This window comes from Pithys albifrons, chromosome 4 (genome assembly GCF_047495875.1).
Source record: "Pithys albifrons albifrons isolate INPA30051 chromosome 4, PitAlb_v1, whole genome shotgun sequence".
NCBI lineage: Eukaryota > Metazoa > Chordata > Aves > Passeriformes > Thamnophilidae > Pithys > Pithys albifrons.
Window position 1 is genome coordinate 12,692,892 of NC_092461.1, and position 21,494 is coordinate 12,714,385.

The window sequence follows — 21,494 nt, forward strand, 5'->3', positions numbered from 1 at the left end:
TAACATTTGATTAGGCACAGTCTCTTCTGTAGAATCATTTCCTCAAACACTCAGGACTTTTCTATCACTAAAATTAAACATTCAACTAAAGCAACATAATTATACTGCCTTCCTTGACACGGAGTATGCCCTTCTTGAAACTACTTTTTTTTACTACAGATCAACAGACACCATAATGACAACTACTTTAGCAAATGCCAAAAAGTACAGACACAGGAGTGATGCCTGACTGGGAAATAAATAAGTATCTTTGATAAAAGGAATTTGATTGACACAGAACTAACAACACTCAAGTTCTCAGATGCAAGAAAATCTCAGATGATGAAAATATTACAGGTTATGCCCAAATCAATATTGTCATGGTTCAGATGAGCTTTATTACCTTAATAAGTAAAAATCAGTTAAATTCTGCCAGTTACAGACTTAGTATTCATTACTGCTATTTCACAGGAAAAATCAGAGGTGGGCATGCTGGCCTAATTAGATTACATTATTCAGATTTTTAACAATGAAGTTTACCTAACATTTTTGAAACTCAGATTATCAACATCCAACAAATACCTAACCAGTACTTGAACTAACATTCTTCACCACAGAAAACATTTTGTGCAAGGGTATAGACCTTTTCACGGGCTTTTTGTACCTAGTAAGTTTGTATGACAAATCAGAGTAGCATTCTCTGAGCTTCAAATAGCCTACAAACATAATGTAAGATGTAGCATAGACACACTTCAAATTTTTCTGAACTCTTTCATGTGAAACCACATCTTATCCTATGGATCCAGCAATAAAAAAATATAAATTGCCAAACAAGAATACGATTTAAGTTTGCATTTCAAATGCCCTTGACTAGAAAATTCAAAATACGCACAGAAAGCTTTTGCCTTAAGCTAGTTGTAAGCCATGTTGCCTATATCAATACAACAGATTGCATATGTGAAAAATACACTAATTTAAACAAAAACTTTAAGGTATATCTATTAAATTCCTTTTACTAGCCTACTTCCTAATGCACTTTTTTTAATTGGAAGAAATGACCAATCTTCATATTAGTAACTAATGCCATATTTAAATTTTTTTAAAAAGAACAAAACAAAAAACTCCTCAAGCAAACAAAACAAATACCAAAAACAAAAACCCAACCAACAAACCAAAACCTGAAGTAGTTGCTACATAAGAACTCTTAACTTTTCCATAAATAGAGAGTATCTCTCCAAGTCAAAAGCTAAAGCAAAAGTCTCAAATGACTCTGCAGCTCTAATAATAAAGGCTTTTTTTATTTTTTCTTTTCATTACTTTTATCCTACAAGCTTAACTGCCAGTATCTTTCACAAAAAAGCATTTTCATCAAAATGGGAAGATAATATAAAAGCTCTATATTGTCTGCAAGGGTCAGCTTTTCCTTATTAGGTTTTAAGTAGCAGAAACTAGCTCTGCAAAGAAAACATACTGTAATTATTGTACTCAACAGGTAGCTCCAGTAATCAGGCCAAAAGCAACACAGTGGTCATGTCATTCTGAAAAGATCAGCATTTTCCCATGCTTCTGCATAACAAATGCGTTGCAGATTAATTGAAAGCGTACAGGCCATCTTAGAGCCCAAATTAATCCGAGCATTTGATATCCCCTTCACTTCATATGGAAATGCCATTCAATGGCACCATTTTCATAGGGACAAAGTGTTTTTTGATAACAAGTGGAATGTAAATCTCATGAGAAAGAAATCAATCCAGCCCAAAGAACTCCAGAGTATTGATCTATGTGCATTATAATTTCACAAGCTGGAAGAGAATTTGTAAGTTAAAGGGGAAATGATTACAACCACAAAACAGCTGCTATATCACAAAGTTTTCTTTTAACTGTGCTATGAAAGCAAGAAATAAGCGATTTCTGAAGTTAAAAGTTATATTGTTTGAATTAAGTCTCCAGTTTGTTAAAAATCAAAGACAATATTTGATTTAATTATGATTTTTTTCTTGGAAAAACTGTTTAAAGAGCTGCAGATTTACAAGTAAGATTCACACATTCAGTTCCGAACAGAAGTTAGAAGGTGGATAAAGGATTTTTACAAAATCATTTTTTAAGTACAGCAAACTTTGTCAAACTTTCCATATTTGCTCCTGCAAATTGGGTAAAACCTTTTCAACTAAACAGCAACAGTTTGTGATGCATCAAAAATCTATACAATCTAAAATTCTAAATTTGCAAAGCAGGAGATGGAAAACTTCCTCTCATAAAAATGAGATTAATCCTAACAAAGCAAGAAAGACAAAACCCCCTGGTGGGTTTGGGGTTTTTTGTTTGTTTGCAACATGGAAAGTGATTTTGAACACAAACACAAGACTTTTCACTGAGAACCCAAAAGAAATCAGAGGCCCCCTAAGCTCAGCTCCAGATAAATGCCTGGTCTTTTATTGTGTTCAACTCTGTAAACTTTGCTACCTTGCCTCCTTTCTTCTACTTTCCAAGTACTTATTCCTCATATAATAAAAACATGAATCCATGCGTTTTTGTTAAATTAATATATAAAAAAGAAACCAACACAGATTATACTTTTTAAAGCTGTAGAGAATAATTATCTCAAAAAACTGAAGGTGTATAAACACAGCTTTGCTCAGGAAAACAACAGTCTCAGGCCTCGTAAAGTGCCATGAAAACCACCTGTGAAGACTTCTATCTAAATCAATTCTAAAATCATCTGCCTAAACCACCATTCAGCATTAAAATTCACAAAAATGCTTCACTCACTCCACTTGACAGATTGTCAGATTTTATCATTCAGGATTACAGAAAAAAGATTCTTAATCATCCTCATAGTGATTTCCGTATTCAGAAATTTTTCTAACAATTCATTAGAAAATTACTACTCCGAGGCAACTGCATACAGCAGTTTGGCACAGAAAGCTTCTACATAAGAACCAAATCACAAGAGCTAATTCCAGTTGTAATTCATTCCAAGACCATCAGTTACATTTATGCTTAAAGCTTTAAAGTTGAAGGGTTAGCTAATCATTAGTTAATGAAATTGCTTCTTCCTTTCAGCAACATCAGTAATATTTATATATTGTCAACTTAACACACTAATGGCCCCAAAAGTAAAAGATTTAAACCCCCTACCCTTATGTGGTTTAGAGTAGAAGTGAGAACCAGGCTTACATGCTGAATTATGAATCTCAGATTAATATAAATTTAGTACATAATCTCTCTTAGAATACTCTCTTACTCTTGCAAGTCAGCAAAGCAGACAGGAGAAGCACACAGCAGAGCTGTGCAGAGCTTTTTCTATTAACAGCTGTCAGTGTACCAGTAGGGAAAATGCAGGCAGACAAATCAAAAGATTCATGACATCAAAATTATTCCATGTTCTGTACTCTGCACATATCACACAACACAGTTACTATTTACTTAATTTGTTTAATACTTTAAATAAAAAGTATTAGTATGCAACAAACCTAGTACAAAGGAAGTTCCATCCACCACAGATAAACCATTCTAAGCCTCTTCTTCTCTGAGAAATTCTGGCTCTTGGTAGAGTATGGTAATCACTCTCATCATTTTCAAAGCCTTCTTCTGACATCATTAGTGGCATTTCATCCAAATGAGAGGACTCATCTTCCACTTGGTACCTGGCAATAAATAAAATAAAAGCACTAAATAAATAGCCAGTACAGTACTTTTTGCTTGTGGGAATCTCTTAAAGTAACAAGTTATTTTTGCCATATGGAATTTTATCAGGGAGGTATTTTCATCTAAACACTTCACGTATTTGTGATAACATATTAAAAAAAATTCCGTTAAAATTGTGTAATACAGCATAAAGGCCTGCAATCAATCATTGTCAGTCATAGTATAAATCATTCCAGGAAACTTCTTGTTCCTTCTATCATCTGTGTGTACAAAGTTGCAGCTTCCTACTTTTCAAAGGATTCTTCACAAGATTTCGTTAAACAGAATTTACTTTACAAAGCTTATAGCAGACACAAGTGACTGAGTTCTCATGAAGTAAAGACTTCATATTTCCACTGAGTTTCTTCAACCTGCTTTCCTGAAGTCTATTCCTGTGCACGCAGGCCCTTGAGTCTCACTTTCTACACAACTCATCAGTATCTTAGTTTCTACTAAAACATTACAGATACTTTTATAATTCTACACAAAAACATTAAATGAGTAAAAAAAGGATTTGCCTGTGGGACTCATGGAAATCACATTAAGCTAACAATGGTCCTTTTCTCTCCAGAAACTATCCACTCTAATTTTACATTTCTGGAACGCTTTTTATGCTAAGACAAAACACTGGAATACTGAATAAGAAAATTCTCCTAAGTGAATGGAAATTGACTAACTTACTTATTTCATACTTTTATACCTCTGGGAAGATGATGGAAAGAAGCTACAATACTATTCAGAATAAGTAAGTTTGATTTTTATGAAGCTGTACTGTAAAGTCATCTCTTACAAAGTAAATCCTGGGACTGCCCCACTTTCCCCACAGCACCCTAAAAACCATCTATATAAAAATAGTAATTAACAAACCCCAAAATTCATTCCCTTTATGCAAGTGAGCTGCTGGAGTGATTGGAGCCCTGCTTAGGGATGGATGAGGAGGCGAATGAGGGCTTCTAGGTTAAGATTAAAGAGGTTAGGTTTAAAGGTTAGGATTAAAGACAGGTAAAGGCAATACTTTATTAGGTGTCTGCTAGAGACCACCTGAACAGGAAGAACAAGGCGATAAGGCCCTTTGCATACAGAAAGGAGGAACAACACAAAAGGACACAGGTAATCCTGGAAGGTCCTGCAGTACTTTGACAACTACTTACTCCTCTAATTACTCAGAAAGAGCCAATGAGGAGAGCTGCTCTGCTCATATTTCCCAAGCAAGGCTGGGCTCACCAGAGATGTGAAGGCCAAACACAGCCTTGACTGCAGTGACTGTGAGATGGTGGAGTCCAAGACCCAGAGAGCAGGGGGGAGAGTGGCCAACAATCTGACAATTCCGGAATTCAGAACAGATTTGGCCTTTTAAAAAACTGCTTGAAAGAGTCCCATGGAATAAGGGGAAGGAAGAGTGGCCGAAAAAAGCTGGTTAGTATTATATAAGCTCAAGAGATTCCCTTCCCAATGACTAGGAAGTTAGCCAAAAACGTCAGGAAGTGCTGACTGGACAAACAAGGAGTTGTCCAAACTTGGACACAAAAATGAAGCACACAGAGGGTAGAAATAAAGACAGGTAACCTGGGAGGATTACAAAAATATTGTCCAAGCTTCCAGGGACTGTAATAGAGTGTAATAAAATGCTATTATTTTGGTCCGTGTCAGGTCTTGCCATCTGCTAAGTCATAGAAAGACATGAATGTAAAGAGAGTACTTTTAATTTAGATCATCAGTGGAGCACAGAAGGGTGAGAAAGTAGTTATAACATGCTGGGAAACCAAGCACAATATTGTACAAAGTAACTGTATGACACTTTGATGTTCTCTATTATCAGGGCCTCATTCCTCCTTGGCTTAGCTCCATGCTGCAAGACGGATAAACCCTTGAAAACAAAATGGTAGAGGTTATACATAAAGGTGAGAAAGCTGATAGGAGAAAGCTTATGTGGGCAGGGATCGAAGGACCCCTACCCAACAGGCAAGCATGTGCAGACTGTTGCTATTCATGTAATTAATAGACAGTGTTTGGCTGCCACCCAGGCATCACCTTACACTTCATACTGGCCATATGTAGTATAACAAGAGCTGATAAATAAGGACACCAGGAGTGGGGGAACTGAGCGACACTCATCCTTCCACCAAGACCGTGTTGGCTCCCTGGCAATGCCTGCTAAGCATGGATGTCGTCCAGCTGCTGCCAATCCTGGTAGTCCTGGCCTGTCTGCTGGAGTAAGCATAAGTGATAGGAAGCAACTGCTGCAGCATCAACTATTTAGTATCCTTTTGTACCCTTTTATTAAGTATTTTATCTTTTTATTCTCTTTTGAATTAAGTATTCTTATCCTTTTTATTTTCTTTTGCTAGCTGGTATTGCAATAAATGATATTTGTAGTATTTTATGACTGTGATTAGCTCTATTCTGGACATATATCCAAAATGAACTGACACAGGGACAAAGCTGGGAAAGCTATAGCCAAAACAAAACTCAATCTGGCCAGGGATATCAAAGACGAGTTTGAAAGTACATAACTGACAAAAGGAAGACTAGGGGAAATGTGGGGTCATTGCCAAATGAGACAGAGATATAGTTACACAGGACATGGAAAAGGCTGAGGCACTGGATGTGTTCTTTACCTCAGCATTGACTAACACGACTGGCTTTCAGGAGCCTCGGGTCTCAGAGAGCAGTAGGAAAGCCTAAAGCAGGGAAGATGAGGGTCAGGGAACACTCAAGTAAATGGAATATATATAAATACATATATATTAATATAGATATATATAAATATGAATAAATATGAAAAAGCCTACATGGGCCCTAATGGGATGCACCCATAAGCACTGAGGATCCTGTCAGATGTGATGGCAAGGCCACTTTCAATAATCTTTGATGAATAATTTTTTATGAAACTGGGAGAAGTGATTGAAGATTGAAGGAAAGCAAATGCAACTACTATTTTCAAGAAGGGCAAGAAGGAGGATCCTGTGTGAATCTCTGCAGACCCATCAGTCTCGTCATGATCCCTGTGAAGATGATGGAGCATCCTGGAAACCTTTTGCTCAAAGTACAAGGAAATCAGGAGTAGTCATCACAAATTGTGCCAACTTGATAAACTTCTAAGATGAAGTAATTGGTCTGGAACTTGTGTGGCCCCACACCTCCCAGAGTCGTGATGTCATAGCCCATATTTCACCTGGAACTGCCAGTGCTCAGTGACAAGCACAACACAGCCATTCACCTGCTGCCATCACCCCTTCACCTGTTGCCATTGCACCCTTTCGCCCTGACCACCCTTGGCCCTCCAAGTGGAGAGCAGTGGACGGTGTCCGCCAGGACTTCAGTAAGGTCTTTGATAGTGTCTCCTATAAAATTCTCATAGACAAGCTGCTTCTGTAGAAGGTGGATGAGCAGACAATGAGGTGGACTGAATTCTGTCTGAATGGCCAGGTTCAGAGGGTGGTGATCAGTGGCTCAAAGCCTAGCTGGAGGTCAGTAAACCAGGTCAGTATACCGCAGAGGTCAATACAGGGTCCAGTCCTGTTAAACATCTTCATTAATTATGTGGCTCATGGAGCAAAGCACACCCTCAGCAAGTTGGCAGATGACACAAAACTGGAAAGAGTGACCATAGGCCAGATGAGCATGCTGACATCCAGCACAAATTTGACATGCTGGAGAAACGGGTTGATGGGAACCCCAGGAAGCTCAGCAAGAAGAACTGCAAAGTCCTCCACCTGAACAACCCCACTCACAACTATGTGCTGGGCCACTACAGGAAAGGAACTTGGCAGAAAAGGACCTGAGGATCCTGGTGAACACCAAGCTGAACGTAAGCCAGCAACATGCCCTTGCTGCAAAGAAAGTTATGGTATCCTGGCCTGCATCAGGCAAAGTGTTGCCACTACATCAAGGGAGGAGACCCTCCCTTTCTGCTCAGCACAGGTGAGGCCATACTTGGAGTACTGTGTACAGAGCTGGGCTCCTCAGTGCAAGAAAGGCATGAAAATACGGAATAAAGTCCAATGAAGGGCCATGATGATGATGAAGGGACTGAAGTATCTCTCCTACAAGGAAAGGATGAAAGAGCTGGGACTGCTCAGCCTGGAAAAGGCATAGGCAGGATCTTATTACTTACTATGAACACCTGAAAGGAGGTTGCAAAGATGACTGAGCCAGGCTATCTTCAGTTGCACCCAGTCACAGAACCAGAGTTGATGGGCACAAACTGAAACACAGGAGGTGCCACCGGAACATCATTAAACACAATTTTGTATGAGGATGACTGAGCACTGGCAAGGGCTGTCCAGGGACATTGCGGCACCTGCATCCTTTGAGACATTTAAAAGCTCTCTGGACGTGATCCTGGGCAACCAATTCTAGGTGCCCTGCTTGAGCTGACCTAGACCACCACCTTGAGCCGTATTCAGTCCAAAGTCTTGAGAGACAAACTCAACATTTTAAAAAGAAAGTAATATTACAAACACCAGGACTAAGCATGAAAAAGCACCATCACTGGATTTGCATTTTTTCAATTCACTATATTATATATTTCATCCAATAATGTGAAACCATTTCCTTTACCCCTATATTTTCTGTGTTGAGCCCTATTGTATACAGGAACATCTATTAAAGCAGTTATTAACCTTTGTTGGATGCCAGGAAAGAGAGGGATAAATTGAATTCTATTTATTAGATTTCTATTGAAAAAGTACACCACATACCTCACACTGCCTACATAATAATTGGTATTAACATGGTTAAGAAGGAAACTCTACGAAGGAAGTGGAGAAAAAAAAACAAACCCAAATCTGCTATTGATTAATAAGTCTTTAGCTAAACACTCCTCCTTTTCTTTGGTAGGTGATGCCCTGATTTCTGCACCTTCTTGGAATAACTCCATATGGGACATCATTAAGGGATGTTAACAACATATTCTGACCAATTAGAAAACAATAACTATGAATAATAATAAACAAACATCTCCCATCCCCACCTGTAAGTCAACTGACTATTGGAACTTTAGGCACATTAGACCTTCTGAAAAGAAACCTTCACCTGTTTCAGAAGATCCAAAGCACAATTGCACCGCAGAAAACACAACCCAAGTTTCAAACTAAAAATTGTTAATAGTTATGAGTTCCCAGAAAGTTAATTATATGAAAACAGGGCACGGAAAAATATTTTCGGAATTACTACTACCAGTGCCCACTTGAAATAAAATCCAGTTTCAAACAAACATGAAGAATTTGATCTTCACAATGTCATTAGCAAAAAGCTGCACCTGACATTTAATTTAACATGACAATCTGGCAATATATTTTCCTAATTATTATCAATGGTCATTATAAAAAAACATTATTCAAACAATTCTCTTCACAAAACACAAGAGTTACTACAGGTTAACATGCATATTATATTAAATTTGGATTACTCTCAGACTAGATTAACACTAGGTAATAAAATAACTGTTTAGAAAAAACTTAAGACCTTACTTTATGCTAAGACTTACAGTAGGGGAGGTCTGTGTTTAAACAGACTCCTGCTTAATACTTTTATAATCTCTCCTAGTTAAATTTGCAAATTACATTATCACAGTTTTGATACAGAGCTTTCTGTTGCATTGTTTTCCTCTTGGACATCCAATTAATGGTGTATTTTTAACACCATTCAGTGAAATCACAGTCTGCTATCTGTACTGGAGTGTACAGCAAGATATCACAAATTACAGATGCCTTTTTTCCTCCAGACAAAGTTAACAAGTGTGTGATTTGGAAAACAATACTCTTTATGTAAAAAGGTAACACAGAAAACATAATTAATGTCTCTTGAAGGAACACAATAATGCAAGGCAATCATGGGAGAGACTTGACTGAGAAACATTCACAGATATGCATAATATTTAAATATACTTTGTATATGTGGTAATATTTGCAGAGTATATTGGTGTCCTAATCATAATTTCCTTAAGGTTTGTTTGCCATTACATTAAAAACAAGGTTTATGTCACAATGGATATCTACAGTTTGCACTTTTAAATATGGAACTTCACCAAGTAGCGAAGACAATGAGCATAAGCACCATCAAGTTTGGTAATCCTGAATTAGAAATACAGCCTCTGAACTGGCAAGCAATTTATTCTGTTTCAGAAGCAATTTTGCTATTGTGTTGGAAAATTGTACTTCAGTATTTAAAAACAGTAAGATAATGAATAATGGATTTTTCATAACTAGGATGCAGACAAAAATCTTTGTGTCTTTGTTACCTAGTATTTTTCTGCACTTAATTGCTTGAAGTGCTGATTTTCCTTGAGTGACAAATCAATTAAGTATAATCCTAGAAACTTGTATTAAAATAGGGAAGCACTGAAAGCAACAAGAATAAAGAGCCAGAACGAAGACATCAAAACTCTCAGCATGACTGCTCAGGTATGAAGAAAACTATCTTGACAAAAACATGGTTTCCTAAGGACAAAGGAACATTAATATTAAACAAACAACAAAATCTGACTACTCTTAGGAATATCATATAACAGATTTAACTGAAGTGAAACTATATACAATAAATACTTTGAAGTGAAATTTTGATATCTGCTGTGAAAATGATGCCTCAAGTCACATGTGTCTACATCATTCCACTTTGATGGCTGTTTCCCAGAGTAGATGTGGCTGCAGAGATCTATAGGTACCCCATAACTGATAATGGAAAACATTTTAATTCATTGAAATCTAATTTTGCTACCTATTTAGATCCATAATGATTTCTGTATTTTCTGCCAGCTTTCCATTACTCTAAAAGAGCAATGTTCAAGGGTGTAGCAGGAAGGTGCAATGCCCAGGACAATTGTGACTGCACGCTTTTCTAGTTTTACTCATTTGACAAATGCGGAAGTGGCATCTATGATGAGTTTTTTCATCTGCCTGCTTGAAAGACCCAGATAGGAATATAAGCACGGTGTCACTGCATAAAAAATTGCTGCCTCATCGCCCATCACCTGTGCTATACACCACAATTCACAAGGAGGAAAAACAAAGCTGATGTCTTGAAGCAGTATTTCTCAAGGACAGTGAGGGAGGAAAAAGGAATGTGTGGCCATGAGCCACATACATATGAGACATATGAGATGGCTGTGGAATGCAAAGTAGCAGGGAAGAGAGGCAGCAGTGGAAGAAGTTGAGTAGAAAATCTGAGAAAGACCAGCTCCTAGCAGGTGAGCTACTGCCATCCACCACCATAACTATGTCCCATCCTGCCAAGTGCCAGTGATCTGGGTGAGTGGCAGCCACAGGACTCCCTCTGCTTCTGGTCATGATCAGAGGAAAGACAGAGTAAGCTGTCTCATCCATATCCTGCTCGACCTCCAGTAATTCTTCCAAGGGTTAACCTATGTGAACATTTTCCAAGTCTGAGGATAAAGGAGGAATCTGCCAAATTGTAGATGAAGTAGGAGAAATAATGAAGAAGGTGACAGGCATATCTATATAGGACAAACTGCCTAATCAGCAACTGCTGTAGGGCTGCCTGTATCACTGACATAACCACTCACATCACATCCTGTAACTAAATAAAAATTCCCAAGAAACTATAGCAGCAAAAATTTTATTAAGAAAGGCACATTCATCCATAACCAATTTTATAAGTATACAATCTGTTTTCATATAACTGCTCCTCTTATTCAAATAACCAATGTCTCCATATAACAGATTGCTTTGCTGGAACCTACAGGAGAAAAATCAAATTACAAATATTTATTTTTCTCAAATATTTTTCTGCATTTCTAAAAATTCAAGTTACACTTTTCCTCTAATTTGAAACACCTCCATGTTTTATATGGCACTAAATTTTGGTAAACTACAAAGCAATCATGCTGTTCCCTAGATTACAACAGAAGTTGAAAGTGGAAAAACCTTCTACAGCTAAGTGCATAAAATGTATAGAATTTCCTCTAATCTCTTCCTACAAAACACAGAAAAGCTATTCAGAAGTTTTTAGAATTGATTAGAGCTTGACACTATTTGTCCGTGTTCAGCTTTAGCTGAGCCTTTAATGCAAGTGCACTCCTAATCAGCATTACTCGGGTAGTCTCTGAATGCAATCCTGGCCTAAAAAAAGTACAGTCAAAAACAAATTAATCCTACTACAAATTTATATACACTATCAAGGACAGGTGTGTCAGAGATTTCTACACAGAAGACAACAGTAACCACAGTACTGCAACAGTTACTAAAAAAAAAAGGAAAATACGTTATTGCAGCCTTTAAGAAAGCTGAATATTTATATCCAGTTTCAATAGATAATTTTGCTTTTGTGTCCATAACAGAACCTTTAAAAACATAGCACAACACTCTCATCATAGTGCCTGTTTATCCACTGGACAGTAAAAGAGAAGGAAAAAGTACTTCTACTGTATGCAGGCAAGTTTATTACTGACTGTGTCACTGAGATGAATAACACCAAATTCTGCAATAAGACCAAATAAATCATCACCCCCCTCCACCACCCACATGATACAGAGAGAGATAGTCTGGAAAACTAAATGATAGTAGTTTAAAAATGCTGTCTTAGAAATAATAAAAAAAAAAGCAGGCATCTTCTGCCATGCAGAACTAAGGGCAAAACCTTAACATCTCTTGAGATAAAGATCTAAAAGCAGAATACAAAGTCATTACCAAAGCAGTTCCCTTTTATCAGCAGCTTCTCAAAAATTGCTTAGAACAGATATTAAAACTACAGGTTACACCAGACACCTACAAACCCCAAATATTCTGCATGCTATTTCCTTCTCTCTCTCTCTCCTACATCACACTTTCTTACCACTACAATATACAGAAGAAGCAAATTGAGAAGATCTGTGTAACTAAACCTTCATGAAAAAGGCACCTTTCTTTACTCCCCTTTGCTTACCTTACAAATTGCTACACATATCCTAACACGAGATCTTTTTCAACCCATGACAAGATGAGTGAGTCTCTGCATTTAACAAATAGATATCAGAAATACCTAAATACACAGCAGGACCTGAAGAAACATCATCTACATTCACTAGAACCCTATTTTTAATTAGTAGGGTATGTCATTGATCAGAACAACAGGGCCATTTTATCACTGTCACTGGGTATTGTTATTGACATTGCAGCCCAATCAATTGTTTTCTCTCCCTGTTCTTAGCAATCCAAATGCCTGCCCAAGCAATACAAATCACTGTATTTAGCTACCATAGATACAAACCAGGAAAGGCATGTAAAAATAATAGCTTAAACCTGACCAACCTTAGAAACACATTACAAAGTTTATTCTACAAAACATTCAGTCATGTGTGCTCACTGAAAACAGCAGCATAACCTGCAATAGGCACTTCAAATTCTCAAACTTTTTTTTGCCTGATGATTCAATCACTTAAGATCAGCATAATTACTGTAGGAATAACTGTGCTAAAAAATTTGATTGTCTATAAACCCATCTTGGTGTGAAGGAGTATTACATAAGGACAACTTTATCCAAATACTCAGTTCTAAGGAATGTCAAGTCAAAGAACTGCAATTAAAAATGGCTTTTTTACTAAAATCCCTTAAAGTTCCTATGTCATTAGAATTTGTGTCTGCAGACAAAGAATTACAAACTACTGAGGTATGGTACCAATGAAAGTGTCATTGTAAAACTCTCTTGCAGCTGCTAATGTGAGCAGCTCGATATGCATGTAATCCAGTTACCTGCGACCTTAAATCATTTCACTTTGCTCTGAAAAGCAAAAGCCACAGAAACTAACAATGACAATACACACTGCACAAAAAGATCTGAAAACATTAATTTATGGCAAGGCTGTTCTTCAAACTTATCGATCAAACTACTTTTTGTCCCAGGCAAAAATCTCAGAACCCGCATCTATTCTAAATCAAGTGTCAGTCCCAACCTCTAAATAAAATCTTCAGCAAAGAAAACACACAATCCAGGACTGTGAATATGCCAACAATGGACATAAACCAAGAAAGTTACAAAAAAATTTAAAAATCACTGTTAACTTCTTTTTTCTAAAAACTAGTGGCATTTCATAACTTGAGTCTTGAAAACATAGACCCAGCCACTGCTATACACATTCAGCATTCCATGAAGGAGGTTGTCATACAAACAACCCTGTTGGAACAATCAGAATTAAGAGATGGCATTCTCAGACTAACCCTAAAAGTCACTCAGTAACATAGTTTCAGACAACAGTGGTGAATCTCTTTTCAAAAATACAATCCAGGAAAAGCTAATGACAAAGGGCAGTATGTCCTACAAGACAGTTACAGTTTGATCTTTTTTTAATGAAGTAAGTTTTGCTTTGCAAAAGAGACAAATACTTTAAATTTCAGATGAAGTCTGTAAAAAAGGACATACACGATTGATCTACTCTCTGACAATGGCATAACAGCACAGACAACTGTTCTATTATTCTAGTGAGTTTTCTTTATACCTCATTTGATGCATTCCTCCTTATGCTAACACAGTAACAACCCATACATCTCACTTGGAGTCACTACCACCAACAAAAATTTCTGTCCTACAGAGAGTGGTTTAGACTCATCTGTAATGGTGCATCCACTTCAGTGCCATTCTTTTATGCGTGTAATGGAGGAAAAACAACACAAGACAGGGGCTCTGATTTAAACAAAGCAGCACAAGCAAATGCAGGTGTGCCAGTACACATACAGACAATTAACAAGCAGTAACCACTCCCTCACACTCTCCCAGCTGCCTTAACTGTCAGGAGCTTCTGTGACAGTATCCAGTGCAGCAGGATGGATAGTGTTAACAATGCTATTACTAAAAAAAAAACACAAAACAAAACAAACAAACAAAAAAAAACACAACAAAACCTAACAGACATTTACAGTTTATGTTCCTGGACTAAACAAGTTATTGCTTCTGGTCAAACAACAGATGTTTGAAGAAGTTACTGCCACTTTGCAGCAGCAGTTTTAAGACACAGCTGTTCAAAAGTAAATCTGGTTCCATGTTCAGAATGCTTTAATACAGAAGCTATATTCAAATGAATGTCAGTGTTGTCAGTCATGCAGCTTCATCCATCATTTTCAAGCTCCTTTTCAGGATGAAATATGTAGAGTCATTCAATTAACAGGTGTGTGGGGGAGAAGATGAAATTGAAACCTGTAAACTATGCACAGATATTTTAAGAACTTTTGTTCTAAACATTCAGAAGTACCCAGGGAAAGAGAACTGTAAGAACTAGCAACATTCCAGAAAACCACAAGAGTATAATTGCATATAACCCATTCAATGGGTAAACTCTTCTGATACTTATCAGAGCCTCGTGTGGTTTTAACAATTATGGACATTTTGCATAGCTTTTCAGACCCACAGTTAGAGCAAAATAAGTTATGAGCTTTCTGTGAACACCATTCTACAAGAGATGCCTAGGTCCTATTAGCTGTCATTGTTACATGGTCTCACCAAATATTTTCAGTTACTTGGAGACATTATTATTCTTAATTATTACACTAGAGGTATCAAAAACCTGTCATTATCACTTGCCACTGGCATATGAAGAATAATATCTAGACTAGGAAAATCACATTGTAGTTTAGAACTAAAACACATACTTCTAATAAAACTTAAAGTAGACCACAGGAATCAAAGTATTTTAACAAAGCTCACATCAGACTGAGCCGGAAATTAAAAAACCCACAGAATTACTGTACATGCACTGACTGTTATCTGCTGACATCTATATGTCTCTTTTTCAGTGGTCCACTGTGAAACCGAGTCAAACACCCTGAAAATCATAACTATAAGGACTACATGATTGCTGAGAACAGCTTTAACTTAAATTAGAAGCTTAAGAACAGTATTACTACATTAAACCACCTTATTTTCCACATACTAGAAAAATTGGTCAAACATTTTTAAGTATCAGAGAAGCATGTGAAACTTCATCAAACTTCAAGTTCTGCAGGCTTCTGCTTTGTCTGGCACAGATTTCATTTTTTCTATTATATGTACTTCACATGAAATAAGCTACAATTTACCAGCTGTTAAGCAACAAGTATCCTGTATTTACCTGGACAAAAGACACATTATCCTATTATTTTGTTCTCTTTTTCTTCTTGTATAATTTTCTTACTCTCTAATGACATAAAAGAGTAAGAATTCAAAAATAATAGTATAGCCAGTTACCTTAAACGAGAGTTGCTCTATCAGTGAGCAAACTGCAGAGACAAGCAACAGCAGTTGATCTGTTCCATAACTTGCCCTGCCACAACCACCTAATATACGTAGTTGTATCATTTGTAAATACACCACTGCAATCCATACCATGAATAATCATGCAAGAGGCTTCCTTCCAGTGATGAGGTGTTTTTCACAACATCACCTCTGTGGATGTGACTTTTCTGGTACCAGCTCAGGAGTACCAACACCTCATACTGTATCTCTCTGTTAGGCCAAATACAAGCATACACTGACAGCAGCAAGTGTAGAACACCTGAAAAAAACATGTATTTTGCTTATGGATGAATGAGGGTTCACTATCATTTAACTCATCAGCTTCAAAATTCCACTAGGCTTCTTGTTTTCCTTCCATCAACCTCACATGACAATGCAGACATAGCACAGCTAACTTCATTTCTGTGTTTAGTGGTTGATTACTCTGGGGCTGATGATGACAAAGACAAGTCTAACATGAGAACAAGTACATTAAGTTTCACTGCATATTTAAGGTGATCCTGAACATTCTCTGGTCCTCTTTCCCCCCTCACAATGCAAAGAAAGAGCAGCAGCTATTTTTCCTGTAGATAACAACCTTCAAGCTCAAAGACCAGGTGCTGAAACAAGTACTGAACGAACATCTTTTTTCCCAAGCCTTTCTCCAACTATGCAAGTTGAATATAGCAAGGGGTTTCCAAGTAATTTTAAGGTGAACAACCTTTTCCTTGCAGATAGATTACACTACTTTCCAACAGTAGCATGCCATCAGCTCTCTGTCCAGCTGAGGTAGGGAAGGATGACATTAGACAAAACCCCCTGAATTTCTACTCCAGAAGTTGTCCTTAAACATTAGAAATAAAAGAATACAGGATGCATGTGTTCATTGAACCACAAGTAAAATTTAATATGTATTTTTAATTATTTTTTTTAAACAGGCCTTAACATATACAATGTGAATATATAAAATACATTACTCTTGTCAGGTTTACTTATATATGAAGTACAAACCAAAACATTTCATGGTCCTTAACTGGCTAAAATTTTATACAGAAGCATATGTATCATCAAAGTTTCTTTAGGTGTGTGGGGACAAACATATTCCAGCTTTAAAACATGTATCAGTATGTCAAAATAAATTTCAGAAGTCCAAAGTGCATTATGAATAAACACCGAACGAGAATATCTTTGTCCTCACTGCAAAGCAAACTATGGCAACACTGGGAAAGACTCCTACAGACTGCTTAGATGAAGCAAAAGAAGTCATTCCACAAATTAGCTAACTAGAGGTTAGAAGCTGATGAGCTTTATTAACTGATGTTGCACAGCAGCAGGGCAATCAATTGGAGTTAAAAACACTACCACAATGACGTTAAGGATGTGGGTAAGACTTCCAAACGACTGTAAATTCTTCACTGAGAAAATAAATCACAACAAGTGAAAGACTAGAGGGCCCAGAAACCACATTACTGGATTAAACCCGAGACACCAACTCTAGTAAATTTTAATCAGTGTTTGTTTCTAGACATCTTCAAAGATATGCATTATACCCTTTCAGGCAAAATCCTCAAGCATACATGCACGTGGTAACTTTTTGCATACCAGAGACCTCAGTGACTTCACTTCAACACTTTTATAAGTATTTGCAACATCAGGGCCTTTGCTGCAGTTTCCTCGGGAATGCAAGGCTTCTTCAGAGTCTGTGCTGAAGATAAAGATTAGAAAAGCAGGATGAATCATTCATAAAGACATAGAAGTTGTAGTTCAATTACAAGCTTAGAGTCATAAGACTTGCAAATAGTAATTCTACTATCCACACTGCTGTATTTCTCCTTTGACTCTATACAAGATAGCTGTGGTACAACCTACACAAGCATTCCCATGTTTGTGCACGGGGAACACCTTCCAAAGTACACAAAAGGTACTCTCACAAATCCAGGGCAAGGTATTCTTGAAGGAGAATGACCAACCTACTCAACTCACATTAAGAAAGAACTACTAAAAACTATTAAAGCAAGTGAAGAGGTTGGTATACAGAGCTCAAAAGAGCAATTTGCTAATCAAGTGATCAAAAATACAGAAATGAAATAAATGAGCCTGTCAATTTTTATAAGTTTTATAAACAGAAAAGAAGTTGAAGAAAAGTAATAAAAATCATAAATAATCATTTGTATGGAGGATCAGTAAGTTAAATACAGGTCATCTGCACTTGAGAAACACAGATTTTGAAAGACCGTAACTCTAAAAGATGTAATCTAAACTAGCCAAATGTAACACACAATCTTTGGAGGTTGATGTTCATTAGAAGAGATAGAGAAGTAGATGCAAATCTGTAAAGAATTGGTAGTTCCTTGCTAGATCTTACAGTTTGCCAAAACTGCTTATGCAGCCACGATTGAACAGTTTGTTTAAAGAAATGCAATTAATGCTTGAAAACATACCTTCAATAAACCTGCATATCTGGACTCAACCCATTATATCCACAGTATTTTTTGTATCACCAAAACACTCCTGGCTAACCTACAACAGAGCCCTTGATACCTTTGATGCTCTGGACTGAGTTTTCGCCTACCTAATCCTACTCTTTATTCTCAAGCACAACAACTACTGAGAAATAAATTTCAGTTAAGAGCTTTCCCTGCTTCAATTCTCTAAGGTACGGGGATAATGATGATTAACACTGCCCTACCTAAAACCAGAAGACAAACCTACTACAAACTGTTAGGCTTTCAAGTATTAGAGAGATGCGGAATATTACTACTAGGGCAGACTGTCCCACAAGCTCGTGAACAGTGATAAAAGAATCTTTTTATCTAGTTTAAGTCAATGTAATTTAGGCCTAACCTGTTCTGCACAGTTTTAAACTACAGTTTTTGTTATTCCATTAAAAGAAGTAAATACATTTTATTCATTGTGAAACAGATTTATCATTGTATTTGAACAAGAACAGCAGCACCAACTATTCTGTTTTTAGCAAGTCCATTTACTTCAGATCTTACAACTGCCCCCTCCAGTCCTCGTATACGCACCCAGTGCTCTGCAAAAACCAGAGAAGAGGCCATAAACTGCAAACAAGTAACTATAATCATATCCTCGAACATAAGAGTGCTACCCAAAGGAGACACCAAAATTATGGAGCAAGTTTTTCCTTGCTTACAACAACAGTATACCTAGAAATTTTTCAGAATAAGGGAAAGCAAAGAAACACTCAATCTTTGCCTAAAACTTAGTTTGACGTCCGACCTTTAAACCAGTTTCTTCAAATTGCTCAAGCACCAACAAGGTGTATTTCAAGGAATTTGAAGTTATTTTAACTCCCACATTCAAGAACGGTTTCCGAGCTGACACCCAACAGTTAGCTCGCATCGTATTTACTGAGGACGTCCAACTTAGCCGCCTCACCGCGGGTATCCCGCTCCTAAGTGAACTCCTGGCAAGCGACCCGAGTTGCGCGGAGCTGCGGGCGCCGGCGCCGAGGGAGCCAAGGCCGCAGCCGCGGGTGCGGGGCTGGGCCGGGCGCGGCCGGGCCGAGGGCGCCCTGCGCATCCCGCTGCCGCCGCCGCGACCCGGCCCGGGCCGGCCCCGGGCACAGGCGGCCGGGAGGGGCTGCCAGCTCCGGGAGGAGGCCTGTGGCAGTCAGGGCCTGCCTGCACCCCCAACTCGGTCTGCAGCGACGCCACCGCCCCTTGTCCGCCCTCCCACAGTAGCGGACGGGCGGTCCCGGAGCCCCACAGGGCAGCGGGGCTGGGCGAGGGGCGCACACCGCCTCGCCCACCGCTGGGGACAGGGAAAGGGGATGGGGAAAGAAGGCGGGAAGGAGGGGCCGCGCCGGCCCTGCCCGTACCTGCTGTGCCGCTGCGCCGCGGCGGCGCTGCTGTAATAGGCCGCCCTGCGCTGGGCGCTGCGCGGCACCGGGCGCAGCAGGATCTGGTCCGCCATCTTGGGGGCGCCCCCCCCCCGCCGCCCGCGTGGCACCGCCCTGGCCCGTGACGTCACTGCCAGTGCCGGTGACGTCAGAGGGGCGGGGTTAGGGGTACACCAGGGGCCGCGGGGCGGGGGTGACCCGGCGGGCGGCGGAGTTTGATGCGTGAACGTCAGTGTTTGCAAGTATCTAAAGGGAGGGGGAGTCCAGAGCATGGAGACAGGCTCTTCTTGGCGGTGCCAAACAACAGAATAAGAGGCAACGGGCAGAAACTGATGCGCAGGAAGTTCCACCTGAGCATGAGGTCTTTATTGTGCGGGTGACCGAGAACTGGAACACGTTGCCCACAGAAGCTGAGAGTCTCCCTTACTGGAGATACTCAAGAACCATCTGGATGCACTCCTGTGTCGTGTGTTCTGAGATGACTCTACTGAACAGGGAGGTTGGACCAGACGACCCACCGTGGTCCCTTCCAACCTGACCCATTCTGTGATTCTGTGATTATTCAGCTTCTGAAGTCCCAGACAGGTGAGCCGCCAAGAGGACGAGCCAAAGGCTGTGTGGGTGCCATCCATGGGCCTGGCGTGGGGGACACAGCCAGTTCACGTAGGAGCCCTGAGTTAGGGGTTGAACAGGAATTGCAGGAGACAAATCCTGCCCCGGTTCTCCTCAGGTCACTTATTATTGTGTAAGCTGGTGTAGGGTCCACGCCCCTTTCATGTCTTGGATGGCAAGCACCAGCTGTCACCTATGCTGCATGTCAGCGAATGCTAATGGGACCCCCAGGAACAAATAAAAGCACTGTGAATTGATGATGATGATGATGATGATAATGGTTTCCTGCCATTGAACAGAGACAGGTACTACCACATGGAAAGGGACATTCTGTATGTCCCAGTCTATGGGACCTCATAGGGGAAAAACTAACACATGAGTCATCACCAGGAACAACTGCTTTGGAAGACATAAGTGTTCATAGGCCTACTCTGGTATGTTACCTCTTGCTCTGAAATCAGATGCTATGGGGAGCGAAAGGCCTAATACCATCACAGAAAAAGAAGGCTTCCCACAAAAGGAGAAAAGAGGAAAATATGTTTCTTTCTCAATTCCCATTTGTTAAATGAAGTTGCTGTTATGACCTAGAATTCAGATGGAAGTGTTGCTTTACCTTAGGATGTACCTTCCTACCTTAGCACATGGGAGAATGGTCAGTACTGAGGCACCATAATAGGCAGTGTACGATGAGGGATGCTTCTATTGCTGGAGTGAAGGTTATGAACCACTGGCTTGCCAAGTGCAAATTTCTAAGCAGTATTTTGACTTTAAGCGTATTACCTGGTTACTGAACTCACCAACAGATACAGAACACTTGAAGCTGAATCATGAGAGTGGGAAAAACAGTTACGCAGGAGCACAAAGCTCATATAGGAATAAAAGGAAAAAGTCTCTCAGCTGGGCATGGGGCAAGACTGCTGAGTATTCAAAGGGTTGTACTTGGAAATACCAAAAAGGGGACAGATATTTATTTAACTTTGTAACTGTGATAATCATTTTAATTTTGATGGCAGTACACTAGTAGAATCATAGAACTGTAATTTTGAATGGAAGGCATGTCCAGACATCACCTGGACCAAGCCCCTGCTCCAAGACATTGAGTTTGGTACCAGGTTGTTCAGGACCATGTGTAGTGAAGTATTGAACACCTGCAAGGAAAGCAGTGTTTCCA

The 21,494-nt window shown here is 39.1% G+C and overlaps 1 protein-coding gene across 4 annotated transcripts in view; it reads right to left on the minus strand.

Moving 5' to 3' along the window:
- The window catches only part of ATP9B (ATPase phospholipid transporting 9B (putative)), a 158,262-nt gene extending 138,455 nt beyond the window's left edge, over nt 1-19,807 (minus strand). For 2 of the 4 annotated variants that reach the window (XM_071553491.1, XM_071553490.1), the window contains exons 1-2: nt 19,691-19,807; nt 3,453-3,626 (exon numbers count right to left, since the gene is read on the minus strand). In XM_071553491.1, coding sequence (XP_071409592.1) covers nt 3,453-3,626; nt 19,691-19,785 — 269 coding nt within the window. In that variant the 5' untranslated portion in view covers nt 19,786-19,807. Of the gene's footprint in view, nt 1-3,452; nt 3,627-17,448; nt 17,552-19,690 lie in introns of all 4 variants that reach the window. The other 2 variants (XM_071553492.1, XM_071553493.1) reach the window with 2 other exon arrangements.
- Nucleotides 19,808-21,494: the final 1,687 nt, after the last annotated feature.